General features: G+C 42.9%; 11 protein-coding genes across 11 annotated transcripts; 8 read left to right on the plus strand and 3 right to left on the minus strand.

The window, feature by feature from the left end:
- Positions 1-207: 207 nt before the first annotated feature.
- Bfra_000698 (putative extracellular membrane protein) lies at positions 208-865 on the minus strand (the record flags this gene model as incomplete). Its single annotated transcript, XM_037331142.1, has 2 exons — positions 208-660; positions 782-865. The coding sequence occupies 2 exons, from the start codon at positions 863-865 to the stop codon at positions 208-210; spliced, it is 537 nt and encodes a 178-aa protein (XP_037197475.1).
- A 1,314-nt stretch (positions 866-2,179) lies between these two features.
- On the plus strand, positions 2,180-4,197 carry Bfra_000699 (putative major facilitator superfamily transporter protein; the record flags this gene model as incomplete). The annotated part of the gene is made up of 6 exons (XM_037331143.1): positions 2,180-2,222; positions 2,282-2,418; positions 2,481-3,736; positions 3,794-3,819; positions 3,887-4,054; positions 4,127-4,197. 6 exons carry the CDS (start codon positions 2,180-2,182, stop codon positions 4,195-4,197), a joined length of 1,701 nt encoding a protein of 566 aa, XP_037197476.1.
- A 968-nt stretch (positions 4,198-5,165) lies between these two features.
- Bfra_000700 (uncharacterized protein) lies at positions 5,166-5,636 on the plus strand (the record flags this gene model as incomplete). Its single annotated transcript, XM_037331144.1, has 1 exon — positions 5,166-5,636. The coding sequence occupies one exon, from the start codon at positions 5,166-5,168 to the stop codon at positions 5,634-5,636; it is 471 nt and encodes a 156-aa protein (XP_037197477.1).
- A 342-nt stretch (positions 5,637-5,978) lies between these two features.
- On the minus strand, positions 5,979-7,162 carry Bfra_000701 (putative mitochondrial succinate dehydrogenase subunit b protein; the record flags this gene model as incomplete). Its single annotated transcript, XM_037331145.1, has 2 exons — positions 5,979-6,676; positions 6,733-7,162. 2 exons carry the CDS (start codon positions 7,160-7,162, stop codon positions 6,204-6,206), a joined length of 903 nt encoding a protein of 300 aa, XP_037197478.1. The 3' UTR covers positions 5,979-6,203.
- A 2,930-nt stretch (positions 7,163-10,092) lies between these two features.
- On the plus strand, positions 10,093-10,759 carry Bfra_000702 (putative antigenic thaumatin domain-containing protein; the record flags this gene model as incomplete). The annotated part of the gene is made up of 2 exons (XM_037331146.1): positions 10,093-10,169; positions 10,222-10,759. The coding sequence occupies 2 exons, from the start codon at positions 10,093-10,095 to the stop codon at positions 10,757-10,759; spliced, it is 615 nt and encodes a 204-aa protein (XP_037197479.1).
- Positions 10,760-11,696: 937 nt separating this feature from the next.
- Bfra_000703 (putative 3-ketoacyl- thiolase protein) lies at positions 11,697-12,959 on the plus strand (the record flags this gene model as incomplete). The annotated part of the gene is made up of 1 exon (XM_037331147.1): positions 11,697-12,959. The coding sequence occupies one exon, from the start codon at positions 11,697-11,699 to the stop codon at positions 12,957-12,959; it is 1,263 nt and encodes a 420-aa protein (XP_037197480.1).
- A 301-nt stretch (positions 12,960-13,260) lies between these two features.
- Positions 13,261-15,204, minus strand: Bfra_000704 (putative wd repeat protein; the record flags this gene model as incomplete). Its single annotated transcript, XM_037331148.1, has 3 exons — positions 13,261-13,367; positions 13,442-14,666; positions 14,977-15,204. The coding sequence occupies 3 exons, from the start codon at positions 15,202-15,204 to the stop codon at positions 13,261-13,263; spliced, it is 1,560 nt and encodes a 519-aa protein (XP_037197481.1).
- A 549-nt stretch (positions 15,205-15,753) lies between these two features.
- On the plus strand, positions 15,754-18,796 carry Bfra_000705 (putative dna mismatch repair protein msh4 protein; the record flags this gene model as incomplete). The annotated part of the gene is made up of 8 exons (XM_037331149.1): positions 15,754-16,329; positions 16,396-16,714; positions 16,834-16,874; positions 16,926-17,283; positions 17,334-17,737; positions 17,791-18,065; positions 18,118-18,266; positions 18,318-18,796. 8 exons carry the CDS (start codon positions 15,754-15,756, stop codon positions 18,794-18,796), a joined length of 2,601 nt encoding a protein of 866 aa, XP_037197482.1.
- Positions 18,797-19,916: 1,120 nt separating this feature from the next.
- On the plus strand, positions 19,917-20,293 carry Bfra_000706 (uncharacterized protein; the record flags this gene model as incomplete). The annotated part of the gene is made up of 2 exons (XM_037331150.1): positions 19,917-20,092; positions 20,200-20,293. 2 exons carry the CDS (start codon positions 19,917-19,919, stop codon positions 20,291-20,293), a joined length of 270 nt encoding a protein of 89 aa, XP_037197483.1.
- A 2,302-nt stretch (positions 20,294-22,595) lies between these two features.
- Bfra_000707 (putative nadh-dependent flavin oxidoreductase protein) lies at positions 22,596-24,141 on the plus strand (the record flags this gene model as incomplete). Its single annotated transcript, XM_037331151.1, has 5 exons — positions 22,596-22,643; positions 22,707-22,835; positions 22,905-23,120; positions 23,247-24,010; positions 24,063-24,141. 5 exons carry the CDS (start codon positions 22,596-22,598, stop codon positions 24,139-24,141), a joined length of 1,236 nt encoding a protein of 411 aa, XP_037197484.1.
- Positions 24,142-25,403: 1,262 nt separating this feature from the next.
- Bfra_000708 (putative flavin-binding monooxygenase-like protein) lies at positions 25,404-27,355 on the plus strand (the record flags this gene model as incomplete). Its single annotated transcript, XM_037331152.1, has 4 exons — positions 25,404-25,437; positions 25,534-25,638; positions 25,721-26,549; positions 26,596-27,355. 4 exons carry the CDS (start codon positions 25,404-25,406, stop codon positions 27,353-27,355), a joined length of 1,728 nt encoding a protein of 575 aa, XP_037197485.1.
- Between the last annotated feature and the right edge of the window lie 283 nt (positions 27,356-27,638).

Raw genomic sequence — 27,638 nt, forward strand, 5'->3', positions numbered from 1 at the left:
AACTAACTCGGCAGCCTTCTTCCTATCCCTGAAAAGCCCCAGTTGTCTTCCGGGAAGCAAGTGCTTTGGTCTCAGGTACCAATTATCTAATATCACCACCGGATTATGCTCCACAACCCTAGACTGGACCCCGTATGTCAACGTATCATGATTGCAGGATCAGAAGCAATCCCGCCCACACCCCTTTGTCATATGCTGTGTAATCTCTTACAACAAACCGACTATTACTGCCAATCCACCAAGCAAGCCAGCTCCAGCACCAATTTCATTTTGAAGTCCCGCGTTACTTGTGGCAGAAGCTGACGCAGAAGTTGAGGATCCAGTTGCTGTATTTGACGAACTTGTGCCCGTCCCCGAGGCTGTAGTTGAACCTGAAGTTGCTGTGGCTGTCGCTCCAGTCGCACTGCTTGTTGCGCCGGACGAGGTCGAGCTAGCGGACGATACGCACGAGACTACTGATGGTAAATTGGTTACGCCCGAAGTTCTACATAGATTCTGAGCATAAGTAACTGCAGTCTGCTCATCCTCGGAATCACAAGCGTCGGCCAAGCAACACGCGATGCCACTCAGGAATGAAGAGTTTGAGCAAATGCAGGCGATGTCGAGGCTGGCGCAACCAGCAATTTGAGAGCCTGTCGTGTACTGGGTAACACACGATTGCTACATGGAATATTCATATCAGCAAGCTGGCTTCATGATGCACAACATATTGACACACGGCTGAACCAGAGATGAGGGTGATTGGTATAACGACGGGAAGAAAAGCTTATCCAAAACTCACTGCACAGGTTGGGAGTCCATTCTGTGCCGAGGTGAAACCTGCGAGCACTGTGGTGATGGCAATCACGATAGAATTAATCTTCATGTTTTCGAAAAGCAACCACGATAGATGGTTCAATTGGTAAGTTGTCGAATTGACGAGTTGGTTTGGCAAAATGAGAGTCAATTAGCACAGACTGGGTTGAAAGATGGATGATTCAAGAGAACTCTGGAATTCACTGTCTTTCTCAAAGAGGAGGTCGCATCCAGGTTTAAATAAACCAAGCCATACAGAGTACAACTTGTGCAAGCCACCACCATATCTTTTCGCGATTGGCACGACTTGCAGTTCGCGTCTGGGAAGCAATATTGGCATCGGCACTGCCCCCTGCTAAAACCCTTTTGTACAACAAACTCTAAATGACAATCACAGCCATACTCAGACTTCACGAGTTATTTGATTTCTTTTCTTATCGTTGAATGGAAAAACGGAAAATTAAGGAATGAAGGTCATCACAGTTGAAGTTTCAATTACCAGTATCTCCTTGCTCTATGTTCGTATTTCTCATATACGTCCCTAAAGTTTATATAAAGTTCAAGCAAAGTTTAAGTAGCTGGCTGAAAAGATAAGACGGTAATTACAAGACTTGAATGAGCTCTATATCAATACTACCCTATCTGTATTAGATAGCTACCTGCTAGTTGAATAGATAGTAGGGAGTCTTTTCTATTTGTGGTCAATATGGAGTCTATGCAACAGACTAGTAAGTAAACCATTAGCTTTTACATCGAATTGATAGGTCTCATTCAAATAAACCCTTCAACAGTTGCTCCTAAATTCTTCGAGGCTGTTTCTGTTCATACAGCTAAATTCCATGAATATTGTCAATGTTAACGGTATGATTATTTCTATTTTCGGTTAATAATCACTTTCCATCTTGTTACCTACCGACCAATCTACCTATCTACTAGGTAGGTCTTATTAATCTCTCTTTTCTTTCTTGTCCTTTGTCCACCTGAATACCTGGAAAGTAACTTGGCTATGCCCAGGTAGGGATGACAACTCCATGTTCAAGGTTCCCCGCAAGCACTCTCGAGCCACTCTGACCCTTTTCTGGCTGATCATAATATCAATTTATCTTAAGCTTATCGAATGAACTCATTAGCCGATAACCAATTTAGCCACAGCACTAGCCCCAAACATCTACCACGAACCCCCAATAATAAGTTACAATCGTATCACCAATCGTATTTCCAATCCCAGCCTTGTCCGTAAGCACAAACAAAGTACACAGGAATGGATACCAAATTATTGCGAGAGTAGAACGGAAGGTTATCCTATTACTCAATCCAACCAGTACAAACCGTTTCGCAGCTGGATTTACATTCATGAACAGGAGAGCTTCCTTATCTATCAAAGATGGGGATGCTTATTCTAGAGGATAGGATGGAACATGTTCCTGGTAGGATTCTTACTTTCTTTTTGATCGGAAACTCATTACTTGTTACTGATTGTTCCAAGGCACCACTCGATATTTTGACGACCCCGAAAGACCCCAAGTTGCAAGTGCTGCATCTGCCGGCTTGAAGTGTGATACATCGGGTCCCGTTCCTATCATTCTCGTCCCGCAACCTAGTGATGACCCCAGGGATCCACTGGTATAGTCTTCTATCCAACACGGGAAGATATGTCTCTTACTGATTCCTTCAATGGTATTTAGAATTGGCCATTATGGAAGCGCGATGTTATCCTTCTTGTCCTCTCAGTCGTTTCGATATTCGCAACCTGTCTGGGACCTATCCTCGCTGCGAATACCCTAACTCTGTCGCTACATTTCGAGCTACCATTTACAGAGATTGCGATTCTGACGGGATACTATCTGATGGGCGTAGGAGCTGTTGGGATCTTCTACATACCTTCGGCTAGAATATGGGGCAAGAGACATCAATTCCTTCTTGGAACGGTTATCTTGATTTTCTCAAGTGCTTGGGGAGGTGCTTCTAAATCTTACGCAAGCCTAGTTTGGGCAAGGATATTCCAAGGGATAGGAACAGCTCCCTTTGAAGCTTTGGTCAACGCTACCGTTGGCGACATATATTTCGTTCATGAACGTGGTAAACGTATGGCTTTGACTAACCTTGCAGTGTTTGGTGGTTGCTTCTTTACGCCGATTTTAGTTGGCAAAATTACCCATACAATTGGTTGGCCATGGTCGTTCTACTTTGTCGCTATCTTCGTTGGAGTTTGTCTTCCACTTGTGATATTTTTCGTTCCCGAAACCGCATATGTACGGCCTCTTCATTTGAACACCGATCTAGCATCCACCGACGAGATAGAACAATTTATATTGAAGCCAGGCCATGAATTAGAACAAGTACTCCGGGGACCCAATACGACAGAAACCACCGTCACAGCAAATAGTAATGGTAGTCTGTCCCCACATGATAAACCTGGAACGCACATTTCATATGGAAAGGGTAAATCGAATTACAAAAGCACTCTCATGCCATTTAGTGGTTGCTACTCGAATGAAAGTTTCTGGAAACTTTGTTTGCGCCCATTCCCTTTGTTTTTCCAACCAGCAATCTTTTGGGCCTGTCTTATTCAAGGAGCCCTCATTGGCTGGACTGTCTTCATTGGAATCATTCTCGCGGCAATCTTTCTTGGCCCACCTCTTTTCTGGGATGAAGTAAAAACTGGTTATGCCTACACGGGTGCTTTCGTCGGCGCCATTCTTGGCTTCGTTGTCGCGGGTGTTCTTTCTGATTGGAGTGCCAAATACATGACGAGAAAGAACAACGGTATATACGAGCCAGAATTTAGAATCCTGTTGGTAATTCCACAGTTTATCTTTGGGTGCGCGGGGCTCTATGGATTTGGAATTACGGCAAATAGACCTGTGGATTTTGGCTGGTTTTGGCCGATTTTCTTCTTCGGATTGGAGGTTATGGGAATGGTAATTGGAGCTGTGGCTAGGTGAGATTGTTCTGCCGCGCTTTAGATTTTGGAGAACAGGCTAACTAACATGTTTAGTTCTCTCTATATTGTTGATGCGCATAGTTCGTTTCACCTTTTTCTCTTTACCCCTCCCTAACCTAATGTGCATGATTTTGACAATTCATATAGGGGACATCGCTATCGAAGCATTCACTTGCCTTTTGATATTTAAGAACTTCTTCAGTTTTGGCCTCACATGGAGTGGATACGAGTGGCTTGTTAGGAATGGCGTCTACGATACTTTTATGATTATTTCAAGTATTCAGGTTGGCATTTGTTTGCTAAGTGTTCCAATGTGTAAGTCATATTTGGTTCTCCAATAGTAACATCAACATGATTTTCGCGAAAATTTACTGATCATTATTCTAGACATATTCGGAAAGCGGAATCGGGCGTTCTTTCACAAGCATGATATCCTTGGACTTTTGGGATTAAGGTGAACAATACGAGATTTAATATTTAGGTCTGTAAGAATAGAGCAAATTAATGTCTTTGATGTTGAATTTTGTTTCAAGCTGGCTGATGGATATCTGTCAACTTGGAATATGCGGGATGGGATTAGCTCTTTGCATGCCACACTCTGTTCATGTTTTGAGGGTTATGTGGAGAGGAGCTTAAACCTCTTTCTGAATTTACCCATACAAGGGTGTCCTGTTGGAAAGATTGAACTTTGTAGAAAATTTATTAGTGCCATCAGCTCTTAGGTACACATCTGGCGTGTCTGATACATTTATCTTCTTACATATCTATACTCGATCTCAATCATCTATTCCATAAATAGAAGTCTCAAGTGAGAATTAATCACCACAGGCAAGAGTCTGGTTCGTTTGAATAAGCATGTCTTGGTTGGCAGTCTCTTCACATGAATATATCATCAATCACTTGACAACAGTGGAATGATATAGGCAATGAGGAATGTCTTGATCAATATGAAAGCTGAACGATATGACAAGTGCACTATCTGTTGAATTAATGGATTCTGAGCAAGCGAAATTGCTTTGAAAGGGATTCTTTTGTGGTGATTGGCAATATATTTATATTCCTTTCCTCATTTAGTCAAATAAACAGTTGAATAGATTCTGATTACACGATTCTTGTGTTTCACATAATGACCTGTGTAATCAAACAATGCTTGTGATGCAGACATCTTTGGCATGATTGAACTCTTGGATTAACGACAATAGTGATGTATTCCTTGGTTTGAGGCAGCAAACAGATTATTCTAAAAGAATAGTTCGATATTGAGAGTAAACTTTTATGTTTGCTACCTTTTGAAAGAACCATCATATGATCTTTCATACTGAGAGTAAACTCTTACCATAAGAACGTACAATGCCCCCCCTCCTCTCCCTTCTCTAGGCCACAGAGCTTGAACACCCCAGATAATCCAACCCCATCTCCACACACCATGAACAACCCATCCACAAAACTCCTCGTCGAATTCAAACCCGAATCATCCAAACGAACACCCTCCACATCCCAGCACAAAGCAATCGAAATCATCCACTCCTCTGATCCCTACCAACAATGGATAAACCTGCGGACATCTCTCCTCCTCCATCTCAACAGCTTGACAGATGGTGATTCAGTATCGATTACAAAAGTCCACGTTCTATGGAATGTTCTACATAGCTATGTAGAAAAGCAAGATCTTAACTGGTCTTCGATTTATGAAAAAGCAGATGAGATACTTGAAACGCAAGAATCGGTTGACGGAACTCCGGAACCGGAAGTCAAGCGGAATGAAGAAAGGTGTATGGATGTAGTGATTGCGTTGGGGTTGCTGAGGGTGAGGGATAATTGGGATCGTTTGTGTGTGGAGTACAGGGTGGAAGATGATGGTGGTAAGAGGCAGCTATTGAAAGAAGTAAGAGGGTAGTAGGGGTTAAGCGGCTAAATGAAGGAGCTTGAAGAATAGGAAAAAAGGGTTTGCAATACACCTTAATGTTATTCCAGTTGAAGCGAGGATCTCATTTGACTGGGGAGATAGCAACATAACTTTGAAATCAAAAAAATCCAAACCAGCATTGAATCTCTGCAATATTCGAGAGATCATGACCTTTTGAGTGTGAGCTAACCTCTCTGAAAAGACATAATACCCCGCATATGTTGGATATCAAAACCATGAAGATTGATTGTTACTGCCATTCAGATCGCCGAAAACGTTATTTGAATCAACGGAGAACTTTGTAGGATGCAGTATATGCCAGAAAGGGCCATGGTAGTTTTGATAGAGTTTCCTTGCTCTTATTTCACTTTGTATTCACGGACAATGACTTGGCTTGGAGGACAATTGTGAAGAGGAAAACCAAACTTGTGCTGATAAATTCATGTTGTACTTCCTATCTACACAAACAGACTTAGCAATAACCGCCCAAAACACCACAACCCATTGCTGAAATGCTATCTCATCATGTCCCCACATTGATATCATTTAAAAGACTTCTTAAAAAGCCATTTCCTTCTTAATCTCCGCAATCGCCAAACCAGGATTCAATCCCTTCGGACATGTCCTCGAGCAGTTGAGAATGGTGTGACATCTGTACAAACTCATGCTGTTATCCAAAGCTGCCTTACGTTCTTCTTTCTTCTGATCACGGGAATCTGCAAGCCATCTGTAACTTTGCAACAAGATAGCTGGTCCCAAGTATTCCTCACTGTTCCACCAGTAGGATGGGCAAGATGTCGAGCAGCATGCGCAGAGAATGCATTCGTAAAGTCCGTCAAGCTTCTTACGATCCTCCTTAGATTGTAAGTATTCTTTTCCTTCTGGTGCTGGGTCGGTGTGTTGAAGATATGGCTTAATGGACTTGTATTGCTTGTAGAATTGTGTCAAATCTGGAACAATATCCTTGACGACATAGGTGTGGGGTAGTGGGTAGATCTTTGTTTCGTGCTTAGCGTCTCTTGGAATGCGGCCTATAGAATAAATGGTCAGCAAATGTGTTTCGATATCGAATGATTGATTAACGTACACAAACAAGCCAATGTGTTTACTCCATCAATGTTCATTGCACAACTACCGCAAATACCCTCTCTGCAGGATCTTCTGAATGTAAGAGTAGGGTCGACCTCATTCTTAATTCTAATGAGCGCATCCAACATCATAGGTCCAGTCTTGTTGAGATCCAAAGTATAAGATTGCATGCGGGGCTTGCTGGTTGGCTCATCTGGGTTCCATCTGTAAATGTTGAATGTCTTGATCAAAGACTCAGAGTCGGCAGCAGGTTCCTTGACAGTGGAAGTCTTGGAAGCAGATTCCACAGGACGAGATGGAGAAACGGTAGGACTTGGAGGTACTGAACTGTCGACTGATGCCATAGTTCGCATCTGTGTTCTGAAAGCTGGTCGTGCTGCGGCGAATATCGTGCGTGCACTGCGGGCACTTGTGCGGAGAGAAGCCATTATGGAGGAGTGGAGTTGGAATATCAGGATCAATTGGATAAGGTGAATAGGTTCGAAAGGTAGTTGAGTATTATTACAATGTTGTATGTATCAATGGTAAGATAGAGAGAGAGAGCCCTTGTTTGAAATGTCAAAGGATCATGACAAAATTCCAAACAAAGTTGTCAATTACATTTAAGAAGTTGTGGAGAAGGCGAAACTGCTCTTGAACCGAAATACCGACAAAAGTCGCTTACCTCACCTGATTAACCAATCAGATATTGTTTTATTCAAATCAAAAAACGGAAAAAAGCGGGTGAGGTTATTCCCGTAAACCTGTAGCCGGGTCCCGACCAATTATTGGTATTTTGATTCAATTACCTAGGTAAATTTATTACAGTATATCTTCAATATATACGAATTTGAGCTTTGAATTCTTGTTTTTATCGTATAATCAAGTTTTACATTCTTTATATAATTCCAACCCATGCACAGCCATCAGCAACATCATCATCGTCACATTCCATTACATTAATTGTTTGGAAGTCAACGTCGTGTGTATACGGACTCAACCTGAGTATATAGTCAAGAGCGGCTCCAAGCAGATCCTGGCGCGGCTACAACTGAGTACCTGCAGAGTGCACCGTATCATGTGATATAGGATCAATGGAGCATGTCATTGGTTGTCCAATGCTTCAATTGGGTCCGGAATTATCGTATTCGGAAAATGTGTTAAAGAGCAATTGCGATACACTCACTCTATGACGTTTAGACTACTTGGGTAATGCTATATGCTACATTTCTCACACCCAAAAGCTGTGGGCCAGGCACAAGTAAGGCACAACACACTTCTAATGCTTGCCACTTGCTAAACTTGAGATCCGATCCATTAGATCCAGCGTCTTGTGCTTGTGTATTGATCGAAGCTAGCAAATCGAGTAACCGTTCTGAGCCATCTTCACCACAGCACCTAGAAATCTCTAAATTACACATACACATGTCGACAGACACTGATAGAATTATCTGTTCAGTGACGGATTAGCTCGGTGGAATAAACACACTGAGAATAATGGTAGATATGTCCGTTATCAATTGCCAAGAGCGTGGTGGAGTTTGTAAACATCTGTGCCGGCGAGCTTGGAGAATTGTTCACATGTCTGAACTGCTTTGGTAAAACATCAAGTGATGAATTTGAACATGCTATTGGCAACGAGAAATAATGCAACTAATTGCGCATTTCCTTGAAAATGACATCTCGAATCTATGTGCGTCCAAAGCATGCCATTATCTCGTTCGTTATTTGAGTACATTCGAACCCGGGATCTAGGAATTCATCCTTTTCTAGCAAGATGGATACTAAGTAGTGTCATTGCTCCAATGGTCTTACATAGCAGGCATGATTATGTTTCAAAAGTCTTAGTTGGGTAGGCTTCATGCGATGCTAAGTCTCGTGGGCGCTGGCAATTGATTGCTCATTTGGCTTTAAATCGATACCAGTACAATAACACTCCACAATCTCGCCTCGCCCATGTTTAGAGCACCATTGCTACCATGGGATTTGGAATCTAACCAGTCTTCAATGTGTCTTCAAATATACCTTTGCTTTACCGACTGCAGCGTCTGCAACACATCTGTCATTCCTTCAGAGAGTTGCTAGGCCTCACAAATTCTTGGAATATGCTATTTTTATGGTAGTATCACAGGGGAAACAATGGAGATCGTCATGAATGGCGATATACTTCGAGTGATCGATTCACAGTATCTTTAATCCACGATAATATCAGGAGCAAAGATTTGGGGGATCTCCAACGGTAAATGATTTGAAACTCCGTAACATTCTGATAAAGGAAGGTGTGGTTGGAAAAGTTATTTTGGCATGCAGCAGGTATCGTTATCGTTAAGAGGGACAGGGCATGACTTTTTACCATCACGGACCTTAAATGCACTTCTCAGCCTTGATAATATCATGGAAAGCAGTCCACGTACGTAAATCTACGACAGGATCTTTGAGGGGAGGCAATCTCCGCTGAGCACAGGGAACGTATGGCTGCAACTATCTTTCTTCCTCCAAAGAAGTGTTTAAGGTTAATCATCCTTGGGGTGTCAACGATCTATCTGTGTCCGGGTTCGCTGATCTCCAGTTGAAAGCAAGCAATGTTTCAAAGTTTCAAAGTCAACCTTTGAATTTTCTCGGCCCCTCGAATGACAGCTGTATTTGAGTCTAAATCAAGACGCCGTAGACTTTACTAGGGATCGGAGAAAAAATTTATCTGCACATGGTAAGTACGGAAGTGGCTTTACCCCAGCAAAGTATAATTATCCCGACACCAATAAGTAAGTCTGACAGTCTGACAGAATTCAATCTCAAAATACTCGTCAATCTGACTGGGAACCCATTTCAAGGAACAGTGCGCAGCCCTTGAGCTGATCTTGGCCCAATTTCGTGTCAGCTGACGTTACATCTCCGCCCAAAAGGAGACACTTATCACAAGAAGCGAACATGATTTTTCCAGGTATGCCATCCTCATCCTGCAAAACCATACCCAGTTAAATTCGAGAATGTCAAATTTACATCAACGGCATGCGAAACATGTCGAGGAAGCTACTCTATCGTAAAAAATATGTTTTGCAGGATCACGTCTTCCGTTATTTCAGGAGTGCACAATTTTGCTCACTCCTCCCTATACACTGAGCCACCATGCCGAGCATATATCGAAACTCGTTCGTAAGATCCTCTTTGGCTGGTTTTCTGAAAGTGCTTCATTGTATATCCTATTTCTATATATTGTCGAGGTTCTCCACCCCGAAAATGTTTTTCTTGCATCGTCAAGTTTCTCCATCTCTAGTTTTCACTATTTCAAAAGCTTTTTAGCTTATCGTCATTCCTTATTTTCAGGCTTAGTCCTACCCACGTTCCTTTTTGTTTTAAAAAATATATATACATTTGCAAAATGCATTACTCCTTTGCTTTGTCAGCTTTCGCTGCCCTCGCCTCAACGGCATCTGCTGCGCTTACCATCAACAACTGGTCAGTATGCCTACTTTCAATATAATTCAAATCATCGCTAATGTTCGTTTAGGTGTTCCACAGATGTATACCTCTACAAGTCAAACAATGGAGGCTGCAATGTCGGTACTAATGGAGCTTGTTCTACTGCTTCCAATGCTAGCCCTTGGATTATCAAAGCAGGCAAAGGATCTAGCAGCATTCTTACCCTTCCATGGGACACCGATGGACACGGAACATCAATCAAAATCGCCAAGACATCCAACTGGAAAACCACCCCTTCGGTTCTTCAATTCGAATATGCGTGGACAACTGGCCAATACTCTTCCCTTTACTGGGATCTCAGTGATTTGGATGGTTCCGGGGCTGGGCTGGTTGGAACCCCTTTCATGAATGATAACGTGAAAGTTACCCCATCTGGTACTGGCAGCGGGTCAGGAACTTGCGTGAAGCTCAAGTGCCCTGCAGGCGCTCTATGTAAGGATGCGTACAACACCCCCGATCAAACTGCTACCCGTTCCTGCCCATTGACAACTGGGACCATGTGGTTGGATCTGTGTGAGCCAACCGGTGGCTTCAATTCCAGGAGAGAAATTGGCTTTGAGGCTTAGTCGTTGCTGGCGATGGAGCGAAAATATAGGGATGGCATGATCTCGCTTATGGTCGTGCTTTGGATAGGAGAAAACTTGCCTGGTTGCTGGAGTTTTCTTTTCATATGTTCATGTATTTGTGAGGGGGCGGGAAGAGTGCGACACGATTGTATGATAATATGCTGGTGGCTAATTTATCTCATATTTTTCATGTACAGCTAAATTTAAATACCATGGGGGCGTTGAAGGAGCAAGGCAAATGATACCCTTTTCTTTGCTTTGAATTTATCCATTTTATAACCAGTATCCCCGAACCAAATTGGAACACAGGTCATTATATTTCGTGATACTTTTCCAGCAGTGCCGTTGACGAAGAAGACACCACGTTTCGGTTTCGATTTGTCTCTCATCGATCCTAAAATACGACATTCATGATATCCCCCTGCGGCGGAGCGCAGAAATGTCAGACGAACCCTAGTTTGAGATTCTGAGACAATGCAATCTTCTTATTTCAATAGAGCCTTAGTGTATCGTAAATATCTGTTGTGTTACCAGTGCAGGCTTGGCCTTTGAACATCTTCTGACTTTCAACTAACCACAATTCTCTGATGCTCGAGTATAAGTTGTCTTAGAGGATGGAAAATCGCGGATAAGGTTTTAAGCGGCTACTCGTTTGTGATTGGCTGTGCCAGACATCGGATACTCCACACACTACATCTCCCCGAACTTCAATGCCGATGTTCTCTTCCCCAGGAAACATATTAATCAATGAATGGGGTAAGTTTTGCTGTAAGTTACTGATTTTGTTATTTCCTTCTATTTATATTCTCCTCTTCTATCATTAAATTATTTCACATACTCGTCGTGGTTAATTGAGACAGGAAATCGTTCAATTGACACCAAATCGTCAAAATTAACTACCCCTCCATCCCCATCTCCCCTCAATCCACAAACCAATATGTCCACCGGACCTCTTCGCAGAGGTCTCTCGCAGATCCTCAAAAAAGACCCCTCAGACATCGTAATCCTCTCTTCCCTCCGCACCCCCATAACCCGTTCCTACAAAGGACAGCTCTCCTCAGCCTATCCCGAACAACTCTTACACAGCGTTCTCAAAGCCACTCTCGCTGCCAATCCCACTCTCGATCCCGCTCTCATTGACGACGTATGCGTCGGAGTCGTTCTCTCTGAGCTCGGCGGCTCGAAAGCCGGTCGTATGGCTATGAACCACGCGGGCTACGATACCCGCACCTCGTTCTCTACGACCAACCGCGCGTGCAGTTCGGGATTGCAAGCCATTACCAATATCGCAAATTCGATTGCGACGGGCGGGATTAATATCGGTGTTGGAGGAGGAATGGAAAGTATGACGAGGAATTATGGTTCGAAAGCTATACCCGTGGATTTGTGGCCGGAGCTGAAGGATGCGGAGAGAGATACGAAGGATTGCATTATGCCAATGGGTCTCACGAGCGAGAATGTAGCGAGTAGATATGGAGTTGGCAGAGAAGAACAGGATAAATTGGCGGTGGAGAGTCATCGTCGTGCGGCGGAGGCACAGGAGAAGGGATGGTTTGATGAGGAAATTGTACCGGTTACTACGATGTGGCAAGAGACTGGAAAAGGAGGCGTAAAAGTAGGAGAACCTAAGGAAGTCACTGTTACCAAAGATGATGGGATTAGAAAGGGTGCTACGTTGGAGAGCATGCAGAAGCTAAAGCCTGCGTTCAAGGAAGATGGTGCATCGACTGCGGGTAACTCGTCGCAGATTTCTGATGGTGCAGCAGCTACATTGATGATGCGTCGTAGCACTGCTACCTCGCTTGGATTGTCCTCTTCTATTATTGGTAAATGGGCCGGTACTGCAATAGCTGGATGTCGTCCAGATGAAATGGGAATTGGACCTGCGCTCGCAATCCCAAAGTTGATGGAGCAAGCTGGCATTCAGAAGGAAGAGGTCAATGTGTGGGAGATTAACGAGGCATTTGCTAGTCAAGCCATCTATTGTGTGAGGGAACTGGGATTGATGGGTGCATATGAGAAGGGCGACGTGAACCCAAAAGGAGGAGCTATTGCATTGGGCCATCCATTGGGTGCTACTGGAGCGAGAATGGTGGCAGGTTTGTTGGCAGAGTTGAAGAGAAGAGATCAGCAGGTCGGTGTTGTCAGTATGTGCATCGGTACCGGAATGGGAATGGCAGGAATGTTTGTTAGGGAATAAGTAATATATGTATACGGAAGGAAGCAAAAATCTGTGGAATTATGGGCTTGCATGAGTTGTAAAAAATGGGTACTTGGCATATCAAAATGGCATTCGGGGATCAAATGGCCCATTACTTTTCCAGATGCTTTTGATTGTCCCGATCCGACTTCGACGATTGAAAAATTAGTCTCCACAAACTCCAGCCACCATCTTGAGCCTCAATGTTTTCAATGTTCTTAATGTCCCAATTCGAATTTGACAATCGAATGAGCTCCCAGGGCAACAATTATATTTGTATTAACCTTACTACATATCTTTTTTAATGTCTCCAAATGCGCACTGCCTTGTCTGCTCCACCACTGCCCACTTTTTCTCCATCCGGGCTCCAGTCTACGGCATAAACTTCGTCTTTATGGCCAGGTAAATCTATGATCATGGTGTCAGCCTTTTTGTACATTTGAAAGTCGAACTTAAATTGGAACATTGTGATGTAAACATACCTTTAGCTAACTTGTGAGTTGCCATATCCCATACTTTCAGCGTTGTATCTTTACTACATGTGACCAATAGCCTAGAATCAGAGCTAAAAGCACATTGGTAGACAGGAGCAACATGACCTCTCAATGTATTGATGAACTTTCCATCCCGGGCGTTCCAGACCTTAGTATGGTTGTCGAAACCAGAGGAGGCAATGAGTAGTCCGTCGGGCGAGAAAGCTACGTGGTTCACTTGTTTTTGATGACCTAACATTCGTGCTATGGGTTTCGTTTGCTTGGAAGGTTCCCAGAGATACATGGTAAAATCGTCACTGGCTGTGACAAGGCGTTCCACGACTTCGCCCTGAATTCGGGAGGCTTTGAGGAAACGTTCCTCTGCTTTCTTGACCTTTTCCTCCTCTGTTGCAGGGATCTTGCCGGTGTGGTCGAAGTAGCCGGTTCGCGTGACAAACTCTGTAGATAGTGCGAGATGGTTGACCCAGTGCGCATGAGCATTAAGGGAGTGTGCGAGAGTTCCGTCCTTTGCATTCCAAACTTTGACAGTTTTATCGCGAGATGCGGTATATATGAATCCAGTTCCTCCCCATTTGACACATGATACTGCGTCTTTGTGTCCAGTTAAGACCAATTCAATCCTCTGTTGATTAGTCGACCATACTCTGACAGTAGAATCTTTAGAGGATGAAGCGAGTCTAGGTTCTCCTGGTTTTTGAACGTGATACGGCTCCCAAGCAAGATTTGTGACCCATTTCGAGTGCCCCTTCATTGGACTGCCTAATTGCTTTCCGGTTTTAGGATCCCATATCCTGACAGTGTTGTCCATACTACCTGTCGCAATCCTCGACTCATCCGGCGACCAACTGACAGCCAATACCCAACTTGTGTGCCCCTTTAACGTGTGTACTGGAGTTCCTGTATCACAGTCCCATATACGTGCCGTGTTGTCTCCGCTGCCACTGACCATTCTGGAGGATGACCTTGGAGAAAATTGGGCAACTAGTATAGATTCCCCATGGCCGGGGATTGTAGAAGCGCATCTCGAAACTGACTGGACTTTGAACACTGCTTGTGGTGCTGCTGAAATATTTTGGGTTTCTTCGGCACTTATTAGACCCGGTTTTATCAAGGTTTTGTAGACTTCTGTAGGATAGGCGGTTGTGATCTTCTCTGCGGACTTCTTGTCTGTTACGGGTAGGGTAAATCTGTATGGAATATACTCTGAAGAGTCCTGGGACAATTGTTAGCTCTAAATATTCAAAACAATTGTAAACAATCGTGAGCTTTCGATGTTTATAATTTATATGAACAATCAAAAACTTTCAATCTTCAGGATGTTTGTAAACAATCAGAAGCTTTCAATCTTCACTGTATTTGTAAACAATCAGAAGCTTTCAATCTTCAGAATAGTTCCGAGCAATTGTAGGGTTTCAATGTCCATAATCTAATTCAACAATGGCAGCATTTTGATTGCCTGTAACATATTGAAGCGACAATAGGCTCAGAGTTTCCATAGTAAGTTTAAAAAATAGTAAACTTACATGTCCCAAAAGAGTATTCAACAACAGCTCTAGATTCTTTGGGTCTGCGTTTGCGACTGGCACGAGAACTGGGCCATTGCCGATAGGAAGACCTGTAGTTTCATCGAAGAACTGGATTCGAAGACTTCCTGCATCACTGGGTATTTCCTCAATATCTTGTTGCGCTCTCGATCTCTCTAAAGCATCCGTTCTCTGCCTTTTGCTTGGGGGTGGAAGTTGGGTCGACATGATCGAGGAGGTTTGGAGTTCGATTGATGGTGTGTTTCCAGAGGGTTTAAAAAAAGAATTGTTTCTTCGCAATTTCTGATAGAGAGGATGTAGATAAGAAAAGAGGAAAGGTCTTTGGCGGGGGTATCTCTGGAAATTTATAGTAATCAAGGATTATTACACTAACAAGACTAAAAGTGATTTCTCTCGTCTTGCTTCAACTTTTTTTGAAAAAAGAATTTGTGGGGTTAGCTTGTTATCGATAAGAGCTCGATTAGTCATCAATCTGCGAACCAATCATTGCAGCGATTCAATTACGTAGTAACCCCGTCAAGATGATCTACGCACTCTCCCCCACATTTTCTGTCAGTCCTTTCTTGTCATCATCCCACTACAATTCTATTAGCTGACTCCGTTGATGCGAGAAGGAGAGTCATATCTTCGTTGGATCTCAGCAATGAACAATCCATCCACTTTGATACCCGAACTAATACTTTAGTTATTAACTGATAATACTTCCACAGACTCGACGTCACATATATTTCAAAGGAATGCTAGGTGGTATTGAGAATGGCTTCATTATCAAGACCCTCAACTGCTTACAGTACTAACTCTGCATCTTATCCATGTGGGTATACAAACTCTAATTCGTATTCCTTACCTCCTCATGCTCGTCGCTCAAGCACTGCTCGTCCTAGTACAGCCCGCCCGAGCACTGGACGTAGATCACGAGCAAGTTCCATTCTTGGAGGTGGTGAATCTCAGCAGATCATTTGTGCTGTCAGTGAAGGCCGTGGAGTATCCCCGACGGTCGGATTAGCATTTGTCAATATTTCAACTGGCGAAGCAGTCCTCAGTCAGATCTGCGACAATCAGTTCTATGTCAAAACTCTTCATAAATTACAGGTCTTCGAACCTACCCAGATTTTGATTGTGTCTACCTCCGGGCCTCCGAACTCGAAATCTAAGATGTACCAAATTGTGGAAGAGAACATACTGGGAGCCAGAATTGTTACAGTAGATCGTCGTTGTTGGTCAGAAACGTCTGGTATTGAATATATCCAGCAATTGGCGTTCAAAGAAGATCTTGAGGCGATCAAGGTGGCTATCGGAGGCAACTACTTCTCAGTGTGCTGCTTTTCTGCTGTAAGCTTTCACAACGCCCCTTTCCTCCCCTTTCGTGATATATTCTAACATATACTACACACGTAGGCATTGAAATACATTGATATGAGCCTGTCTCTTACTTTTGCATTTCATTCTCTTCGAGTTAAATACCAGCCCTCGGAGGATTCTATGATGATAGATCTTGCTACCATTCAATCACTTGAACTAATCCAAAATTTGCAGAATGCCAAGTCAAAGGATTGTTTATTTGGACTGATGAACGAGACGCTGACACCAATGGGGTCACGACTGTTGAGAAGTAATATTTTACAGCCTTCGACACAGTCAACCTTACTAGCTGCCCGTTACGACGCATTGGCCGAACTGTCGGAAAATGATGACATGTTCTTACAGACTAGACAAGGTTAGTCCAACGTCCATAGATTTGTGTGCTCTCGACGTGGAAAGGGTTTTATCGCCCTTCATGTCGACGCATATTCCAATTATACTCCCATGTTTCGTCCCTTACTAATAAAGTTGTAGCTTTGAAGTTGATTCCTGACATTGAAAAGCTGCTTACTTGTGTATGCCCTCGAGTCTGTTTATTTGTGCCAAAATCCTCTGACATTCTGCAGCTTATTATCATCCCGACTATGCCAGGTATTTGGAATTCTGAGCAAGATATCAACAACATTCTGATGTTGAAATCCTTTGTATATTCTATCGGTCCAGTCTTTGAGGGTCTATCAGGTGCTCGATCAGAGCTATTGGTTCAGATACGTAATAATTGTCGTACAGAAGTGGTCAACTCTACAATACAATTCATTGATGAGGTCATCAATGAGGATGTTACATACCAGAAGACTCCTCTAGATCTACGAAATCAACGAACATATGCTGTGAAAGCGGGGGTCAGTGGTTTCTTGGATGTGGCACGTCAAACCTTCAAAGAGGCGACTGAAGATGTACATCAGCATGTGACAGAACTCCATCGTACGCTTATCTTCTCCTGATGTACTGGATTTTGCTCATATTGGTGGCAGAGAACTATAAAATTCAAGGGGAAATTAGATTCGATAATCTCCGAAAATACTACCTTCGCTATTCCGAAAGTGAATTTGATGATCGAGCTATACCAGATGTACTCGTTAATCGGTTTCGCAGAAAATACTATCTCGAATGCCAGACTCTAGATTTGATAAAGCTCAACCAGAAAATTGAAGATTCTCACATAGAAGTTATTTTGGGAAGCGATAAAACCATACAGGAACTCCTCGAAAATGTAAGAACCGAAATTCCCAACCTCTTTAAAGTGTGTGAGAGTATTGCCGTGCTCGATATGATTGCTTCCTTTGGGCAACTAGTTACGAACCAAGATTGCTACGTCAGGCCGGAAATTACTGATTGCATTGCTATCAAGTCTGGCCGTCATCCCATTCGTGACAAGGTATGTAGGGCTTAATCTACATAGTTTCGCAATACTAATCCATCTCTCTCTAGGCGCCATCACATAAATTTGTACCCAACGACTATTACGCAACGCAGCAATCTCGGTTTCAAATTGTTACCGGATGTAACATGAGCGGAAAAAGTACCTACATAAGAGGAGTCGCTCTTATGAGTGTGATGGCGCAAGTTGGTTGTTTCGTGCCAGCAAGCTATGCATCCTTTCCAATGATTCATCAACTTTTTGCTCGTGTGTCAATGGATGATAGTATTGAAGCAAACGTTTCTACCTTTGCATCTGAAATGAGAGAAACAGCATTTATCCTTAGGTTCTTTTCAGATTTTCCTTGCATTTTCAGGTTTACTGACCCGTGGTTATAGAAATATTGATGAGAGGAGCCTTGCCATAATCGATGAACTTGGTCGTGGGACCAGTACAAGAGACGGTCTAGCGATCGCTCTAAGCATTGCAGAAGCATTATCAGAGAGCCGAGCACTCATTTGGTTTGCCACCCACTTTAAGGAGCTTGGTTTGAAAAACTTATTATCGTCTAATGAGTATGCTTGCTAATAGAGATAAGCACAAATCATGTCTGAGCGCCCTGGGGTTAAAGTCTACCATTTGTCAGTTGACATGAGCGACCCGGCCACTATGACAATGCTCTACAAGCTTGATCAAGGCTGTGTTAAAGAACAACACTACGGTCTCACTCTAGCGCGTGTGGTTGATCTACCTCCAAAAGTGCTCACAGTGGCAGAGGAAGTATCAAAGACTCTCATTGCACAAGCTACTAGGAGGAAGAAGTCATCTTGGACTTCAGCGATTGATAAACGAAGGAAGCTTCTGAATGCACTAAGAGAGCAGCTCAAACAGCTTCTTGATAGTCCAATGGAGAATCATGAATTGCTAGAATGGATCGGAAAATTGCGCAGAGAATTCATAATTCGTATGGAAAATATAGAGATTGTAATGGTGGATAGTGATACAGAAGATGAAAACGAAAGTACTTTCAGTGGGGAACCGAGAAGTGAAAAGACAGTGGCAAGCGACGGTACTTGAAATCATGAATCCACAATCACTTAGCTTAGAGAGCCTCTTATGTATGACTAGATTTAATAAAGATATCTTTTGAGATGGGCCACAAAAGGCAGATCAAGAAGTACTGCAATACCAATCTCCAATAAAATTTGGAAACTAATCATGGTTCCTTCTCCTCAAGCCACTTGAAGACCCAAAAATAGAACTAAGCACTTTTCAGCATATTGGCCTTGGGTATTATGTTCATGTATTTAGGCATGCAACAGTGCGTGCGTGGGGGTGTGTATGCAAATCTCAAGAACGAAGTATCAGGGTAATTTGATTTCGAAGTACTCCCATTGATTATTAACGTCGTCGTTGGCATTCGTGTAGTAAGTTGAGAGCTAAGGTCATGAAACGAATGAATGCTGGAAGCATGTTTCTTTGAGAATCGTCAGAAGAATTGTAAGGTATGGTTCGATCGTGTAACGTATGTAATTGTAATTGAGGAGTCTCAATGGGTCTTTGGGCTTGAAATAGGATGCGATAACTAGATGCAACCATGGTTGACTTGGCTCTCATTGACAGCAAAAAGAGAACGGCTTCTTGCACGGGACATCCTTCGGAAGGTACCACGACGACTCTCCAACAATCACAGCCCCTTCCCGAAATTAACTGCCATGCCGATCATCACGCAAATGTCACACAACAGGTCGTACGACATCCCCAACACAAGATCATGACAAAAGACCATTTATGCAAGCGATCGAACAATTAAATGGCATGCTCTCCTCATTTTGCCAACTTGTGTATGCTGTTTCGAAATGCGGGGTGGTCCTTTGCGCCCGCTCAGATCATGTGTGGGGTGATTTCATCAGCTATCGTACGACCTCTTCGTCTGAGGTGAGGAATCCTGCGGGTTTTACAACAACTGTGTTGGCTGGGGAGTGATACGTACCTAGTATATAACAGATTCAATGGAGGGGGTGAGAGAGGCTTTTTTTAATATTCGGTATACAATATCAGTAGCAAATAAAAATTATTGCATTTCCTCACTGTTCGATATCAACATCAATCATCAATTGGAACTCTCCCTCCTACTATCCTCACCTCACAACATCAACAGCAAGCCAAAACAATCTTCCCAAACAACCACCATAAAATGTCCATGATGGCCAAACGCGAAGCAATCGTCATGACCGTTGCCGCAATCGGGGGTCTCATCGGCGCCAACGCCTTCCTCAAACCTTCTCCTCATCATAGCATCAAGGCGGGGATGGATGCGCAATTACATTCCTATAATGCTCATACGAAACCGCATATTGAACAAGATCCTATGTATGTATTACTTTTTTGTGATTTTCTATCGGTGCGAGGATGTGTATTTTATAGTGTATTGTGGGTGTGGGAGAAGAAAAGGAATGAAATGGCTAATAGGTAAATAGGGATACGATTTTTGATCGCACAGCGTTGATGGAGAGTGTTAAGGATAGGAAACCGTGGAATAAGACGTATGCAGAGAAGGAGAGGCATAGATAGATGGATGGATGGATGGATGGATGGAGAGACATGGTGTGGATTATTTGGGGGGCTAATGAGTCGTTTCGCATGTGAGCGGGGTTTTGGGTCGGCGTTGAAATTGGAATTGGAGTTAGATTTATTCTCTTGAGAGATGGATGGAATTGCCTATATGATGAATAATACAATTGATACATATATATCTGCTATGTTTGGATTAGGTACTGTTTTTTGTGTGTTCATGAATATTGATGTTAAGATGGGACCTGAAAGTATCGATATCACAAAAGTAGCGTATTGTGAAAGGAACAGAGGATTACAATAGCATTATGCCTTCCATTAAAATGACAAAAAGCCATCGGAAATACAGGAAAAGGATATTTGAACTCAAGAAAGAAGAGTTTAAGCATTCAATCCCCAAGTATTGTTGCGGTGCTACCACCGGGTTTTAAACATATTGGTTATGCCCGGAAGCGACACCCCTGAACCCCAAACAAGTTAGAATTGAAAAATCCATGAATTACTGGAACATCTGCTCCAATAACACAAGATTCTCTCATTATTCTCCAAATGACTTCAAATTCGAAGACACTGACAAAAATTGAGCTTGAGAATTGATGCAATCAAAATGACCTGCTAATCAATTCCAGACTCTCAATCTCAATTATACATTTCCTATAAGACGGTGACCTTACATTTGTCCACCAAGCATCCATGCATCGAATTACCTCACGTCGCAAATCTTCAAATAGCCAGGAAGCGTACGAAAAAGTCTTTCACACATCGAGGAACTCATCTCAAGTATGGACGATGAAAGTGGAGTACCTGGGTTCATTGCAACTTCTCAATTTTACACACACATGTTCCAAGGCGTCACAATCCTTTCCGAATACTGTTCTTAACTGCGACAAGAAGAAGCTTCAATCCTGGGGCCTTCAGAATACAGAGTCGAATTATATCATGCAAGTTGAGGGGAGATAGGTTAATCTCTCATTCCTTATTCACTTGATTGTAAAGTTACATATAGTATCATCATACAATCGATATTCTAGACTAAAGTCACAAACAATACACAACTGGGTCAAGTAACTTTCAAAAGCTACATACAGCGGTAGCGTCTATTGATCTACCGGTGCGTACTCATCCTCATGAGAATCTGGCTGATGATTCATGCTGCCAGATCCCCATGTATGCGAGATAGTGCAAGAATGATTGATAAAAAATGCTGATAAGACTAGATGACTTCGAGAATCTGCAAATGAGCAACGATTGAAGTTATCGTGAAGGCAGGACCAACTTATTCTGTTTAGCACCGACTATGCATCGAGATGATGTCCCTCCTCATTAAGAAATAAGCATATAAGTTATTGAGAACAGCAAGATTGACGATACTGAATGATTCCGTGTGATGAAGCAATTGAGTAGATATTGGATGGAGCAGAACAGGAAAGCTAGTCCTCTCTCCAATCAGCGACCCTCGGTGGTTATAATATCTCTTTTTGAGACCGGAGGATCCGTAGTAGAGTATTATGGGTGAAAGGAAGAAATCAGGTGAATGGCCCCAAGGTTCGTCAAGCACCTACAACGGATCGTCGGGCGCCCCTTAAGCCTGTACTCCAAAACAACTGAGAGGTGCGAGGTGGGAACTAATTCCAAAGTTGCTGCGATTTCAGCTAAAGCTTCTCTCTTCGACGAAAGAAACTGACAGATGAGATTCAAGATTCATCTGAAAGAGATTCATTTCAACAAGTTATTGTGGCTTACAATGAAGTGGCCCAAAATAGTGCACTAACTTGAATGACTGATGTAAGAAGAGCGGAGAGTAAAAAGACGCGTAAGTCATGGGGACGCACTTTCTTGAGTCTTTCTGATAAGAAGGCAGTTCAAACGCACATGCAAATAGTCAGAGTGGAAAGAGCATGGCAAGATGGGGCAGCTGGCTTTGGATAAGAGGAGCATAGCAATTCAACCAATAGAAAGATCTTCCAACTACAACCCATGTCTAAAATTGTAGCGCGCAATGGGGTGCCCTGAAGCTAATCTGACTAAGATTGGGTCCTTCGAATCCACCTTTTGAAGGTTAGATACAATTTGATTATCAAGCAGATTTGAATTTCAAAGCTCTTGGATTTCAAATCAATTGTCGACTCATATCAAGGCAGGCATAAGCACACCTTTCTTCCTATAAATTTCAGCCATACATCGATATACTAAGCATGTTTACCTTTTCTTCCCATACTTATTCCTCGCACAACCAGGAGTAAATTGCTCAAAGTTGAGCATTGAATTGAACGAAAAGGATTTTTTTGTCACCTGGCCAATGATGGCACCTTCTAGTACCAAAGCGATCAATGCCAGGGCGAAGAACGTTGTAAGCGACAATTTCTTACCCGCATGAATATGGTTCTGGTGGTTCTCTTCTAACCAGCCATAGCCATATTTCACACCTGCGCAAAATCCTCCATCAGGAACAGCAGTGAGCCCTTCATTGAAAGCCCAAATCATCCCAAAGCTTTTCCAACCACTAACCATTAGAGGCGTGACCTTCCAAAACAGAATATGGGTATGTACTCCCAAATCTTTGTGTAGTTGCATGATGAAGGACAGTCAATGATTTTGCGTTTTGACGTAGGTTGCGCCATTATGTCAATACTCGGCAGAAGACGGAAAAGTAACACCATGGCATCTGTCTCAAATTGGCGGCTGGGTCACACGTGGTCCTGGCCTTACTATGATAGAAGGAACTGCTGTTTCAAAGAACGGACGGATCGATCCTAATGGAGTAGGACTCTGGAATGAGGAGCAGCTTGAATCTTTGAAAACAATTGTAGATTTTACACATTCTCAGGTACGTAACAGTCGTCAAACTCCACTCCGATTGGATATTTCAGCTTTATGATACCCGTTCCTTAATGCGTCTTCTTTCCAGAAATTCCTTACTTTAGGCAAATACTGACGTTCTGATGTCAAACAGAGCCAACACATCGGTATCCAGCTCTTTCATGCAGGCCGAAAAGCTTCCACAGTCGCACCGTGGTTGGGAAATGAGAATGCAACCAAAGAGACAGGTGGTTGGCCTAATGACATCATCGGCCCAAGTCCACTGCCATACGATGAAGGCTCTTTGATACCTAAAGAAACGACGCTCTCTGATATCGCAGATTTCAGAAAGTCTTGGGTAAGCTCTGTTGAGCGTGCTTTACGAGCCGGATTCGATGTCATTGAGATCCATGCCGCTCATGGGTTTCTCCTTCATCAATTCCTAAGCCCTATCAGCAATAAGAGGACAGACGAGTATGGTGGTAGTTTTGAGAATCGCATTCGTTTGCTTCTCGAAGTAATTCAGGATACCCGGCTTACGATACCCGAGACAATGCCTTTGTTCTTACGAATTAGTGCAACAGATTGGCTAGAGGAGACAGAAATTGATGGTTGGACTCTTGAAGATAGTGCGCAATTATCTGTGAAAGCTGCAAGCTTCGGCGTAGATTTTATCGATGTATCTTCTGGTGGCTCCCATCCAGGACAAATCATCAAACTCGGCCCCGGGTACCAAGCTGGCTTTTCGAAATACATTAAGAATGCTGTCAAGGATAAAGCCTTCGTCGGTGCTGTTGGCAACATCACAAATGGCGTGCAAGCCAATGGCCTTCTTGAAGAGGGCCTCGATGCTATCTTCAATGGAAGGATGTTTCAGAAAAATCCTGGTCTGGTTTGGTCGTGGGCGGATGATTTGGGGTAAGCTTCCACCAATGTAAACCATCCACAGACACTACTAACCTAAGTGTAGGATTATTGTACATGCTGCAAGACAAATACAATGGGGGTTTAAAGAAATTCCCAATCCACTCATAGCCCCAAAGTTCTAGCGGACAGTGCATGACTTTCGCTTCTTTACCTATTCATCTCCTTGGATAATGCCATTATACAGCGCAACTATGAGATGAGAGGAGAATCGAAACAAGGGCAGAGAGGACGATGATATTATTCTTGTAGAGTGCAAAGTATATAGACGGTGTGGATACACATAGACAACTTCCACAAGCAAATATGTATTATCGATGCTTTGCCCTTCCTTCCTCCAAACTTGCGTGCAAAAGTCAACATACCGGGCACAGTTCGAGAATATTTCCTGTGTAGATACACTGCTTGTTAATCGCCATTCACCGCTTTCCTGACCTTGAAGATCAAGACAGTAGATCGTGAGCGTGGGAGGCATGACAGCAAGACTTGCTACGGCATCCTCGAGATTTTCGGATGAATCAATACTTCAACTTCCTTTGTGGTTTACAAACTATAAGCTCTGCGAGATTGTCTTCTGTGATGAGGTTTGTTTGTTGCAACCTTCAACAAAGTTGAAGTGAGCCTAGAAGAAAAAGGCTCAGACATCCAAATGCACCGTGCCCCTTTGATCAGCCTTACAATATGTCACGTGTTATGTCTGCCCATATATCACTTCACTGCTCATTGATAAGTGTGGATCGTCTTGTTATTTTGGGAATCCAAGGGTAAGTGAGGGTAGTACATCCTGTTTATGGTCGCATCTCGATGGCAGCTGATTGATGTGCTTGATGGTTGATTACAGTTCGGCCAGTTTCCAATCTTACACATCTGACACCCTTCGAAATTAAGTTCGAATTCGTTCATGTGGAGAACCGGCAATATGTACAACTCGCTATTGGGCTATAGGCTTTCGCTGGGCAATTATCTATACAGGAGATAGACTGACAGTATATCAAGCAAGTCAAGAGAGAGAGAGAGAGAGAGAGAGAGAGAGAGAGAGAGAGAGAGAGAGAGAGAGAGAGATAGAGAGATAGATGAATATACTAGGTAGATTAGTGGGAGATGATACATCCACACAGCTACCATTTAAGTACTTACTTCGTTCCTGTCGTGTTTGTGTTTGTGTAACATATCTTATACCTCACATGGTTTATGGCAAAAGAGGCATGTACGATCAATGTGTTCACAGTTACCTATATCACCCATTCGCCATTGAAACGATATATTGAGCCGTGATTTTCCTCTTCTCAACTTTCTCGGTGTTTTACTACACCCAAAGCACAACACAACATAGTATCGAATATCGAATACAAAACACCACAGATCATCTTGTCAGACATTTAGCAATATGCTTGAAGTGGATATTGTTGTCATTGGCTCCGGTATGAACTACGTTATCTTCTCCTCCTTAATCATGGAATACTTTACCTGTTGCGTCTAAAATTACAAATCGCTGACTTTCATACAATTTTTCATAGGCCTGAGTGGTTTGGCCTTTGCTAGATTCTACCTTGATACTCACCCAGAAGCTAACCTAGTTATTATTGAAGAGGATAGATGCCTTGGTGGTGTTTGGAGTCAAAGTAAGTGTTGTTTACTTTCTGCCTTTTTCCCTCCCTATCCTATTTTCATTTATATATACTGAATTTAGTGTGTAATTTCAAGGACGATCATACGATAATTTTTGGTGTCAAAGTGGCCGCCGAATGTCTGGATTCTCCGATGTTCCTCTTACTGTTCCCGAAGATGCGCCTTTATACCATGATACATTCGAAGCAAAGTATGTCACCAATTATCTCGAGGAGTATGCGCAGAATCATATATACGGAGGGCAAACTCTCCTTTCTAGGATATATTTCTACTGCAAAGCTGTCAAAACCAATAAAGTGCGCGATAAATGGGAAGTCATAACAGAAGCTACAGAAGTTCCAAGCTATCTCAAAGAAAACATTTCAACGTCTTTTACATGTCGCAAGCTTGTTGTCGCTACTGGCCGTACTTCGTATCCTAGAATGCCTTCAATTGATTGGGAATCGAGTATGAGATTTGTACGTCATCACAAAGCTTTTGGGGAATTATCACAGCAGCCATTACCTTGGGCCAGCGGTATACTATTCTTTGCAGTTCTTGGCGGTGGCAAGTCTGCAGCAGATATGGTCTATGAGTTAGTCAAGAAAGGTCAGAACGTCAAATGGATTATTAGAGCAAGTGGCGAGGGCCCAGCTCTACTGTTTCCCGCTCCTGGCCATGGGCGCTACAAGAATTCAGTCGAAAGTTCGGCAACTAGGCTCAAAGCACTCTTTAGTCCATCTCCGTTTATGCCAACCACTTGGTGGTTTTCCATGATTCGTACCTTGCTTTATGGAACCCGCATTGGAATAAACTATATGATTCAGAGAATCAAGAATGTTGATCAATATTGTCGTAACATGGCAGGATATGGCAGCAGACCAGGATCGTTGCAGGGATTTGAGCTCCTTGACTTTAGTTCTTCGTGAGTCTGCCCCAGTTATGCGAGAAAAGAACACTGACATCATTAGTGCATTTTGGTGTACTGGGCCTGTAGGACTTGTGCAGCACGATGACTTTTGGGAAACGATCTCTCAGAATGTTCAAGTTTACCGAAACGATGTTGTTTCTTACAAAGACAGCATCATAACTTTAGACAATGGCAAGCAACTTATAGCAGATGAGGTATTATTGGGAACGGGCTGGGATCCCCAGCAACAGTGTTTTAGCGATATACAGGCTCGATATCTCGGTCTTCCTCACTTTCAGCCAATGGATAGTATTGAAGAGAGATCGTTATGGAAGCAGCTATATGAGGAGGCAGATCGTCGAGTGATCGCCAAATTTCCACTCCTTGAAACCCCTCCCCCACACCAAAATCGGGCTTCCCCTGATACAACAGTACAAAGACTATACAAAGGTATTGCACCACTTGCAGATGATTCAATTGCATTTCTAGGGGCTATAGATATTTCTAATTCTTTTCGGGCTGCCGAAACACAGGCCATCTGGACAACAGCATATTTCGACGGGAACATAAAGCTACCTCCATTGGAACAAATGGTAGAAGAAGTTGCGTACATGGGGGCCTTCTCGAAACGAAGATATCCTACCCATGGTCAAAAGGGAGAATGCTTTTTCTTTGAGCTTGTTTGGTATACGGATGCTTTGCTTCATGAGGTTGGCTTGAGATCGCATAGGAAAGGATGGTGGGCTGACTTGGTGGAACCTTGTCTTGCATCGGACTTAAAGGGTATGAAGGATGAATACAAGCAGAAGTTTGGACCTTAAGCTTTCTTAGTTACTTAAAGGATTACCCCTGAGCTCTTGGTGGATCATAGGTAGATAAATAGTGCTTCTTCGGGAGTCTGTGAACAGTTTTTGAGATAGCTAAAAATGACTTCTCCAACCCAAGTGAATAGCACCTTGGTGGACTACTACAACTTCTAGCTTCTCTTTTAGTATCTCAATTAGTTCATTCCTGAAATAAATATTTTAAAGTACCGAGAAGTGTACCAAGCCCCCTATGTGGGGATCACTTTATGTCAATTCCACCCAACTATCTAATTATTTT

This window comes from Botrytis fragariae (genome assembly GCF_013461495.1).
Source record: "Botrytis fragariae strain BVB16 chromosome Unknown tig00000001, whole genome shotgun sequence".
NCBI lineage: Eukaryota > Fungi > Ascomycota > Leotiomycetes > Helotiales > Sclerotiniaceae > Botrytis > Botrytis fragariae.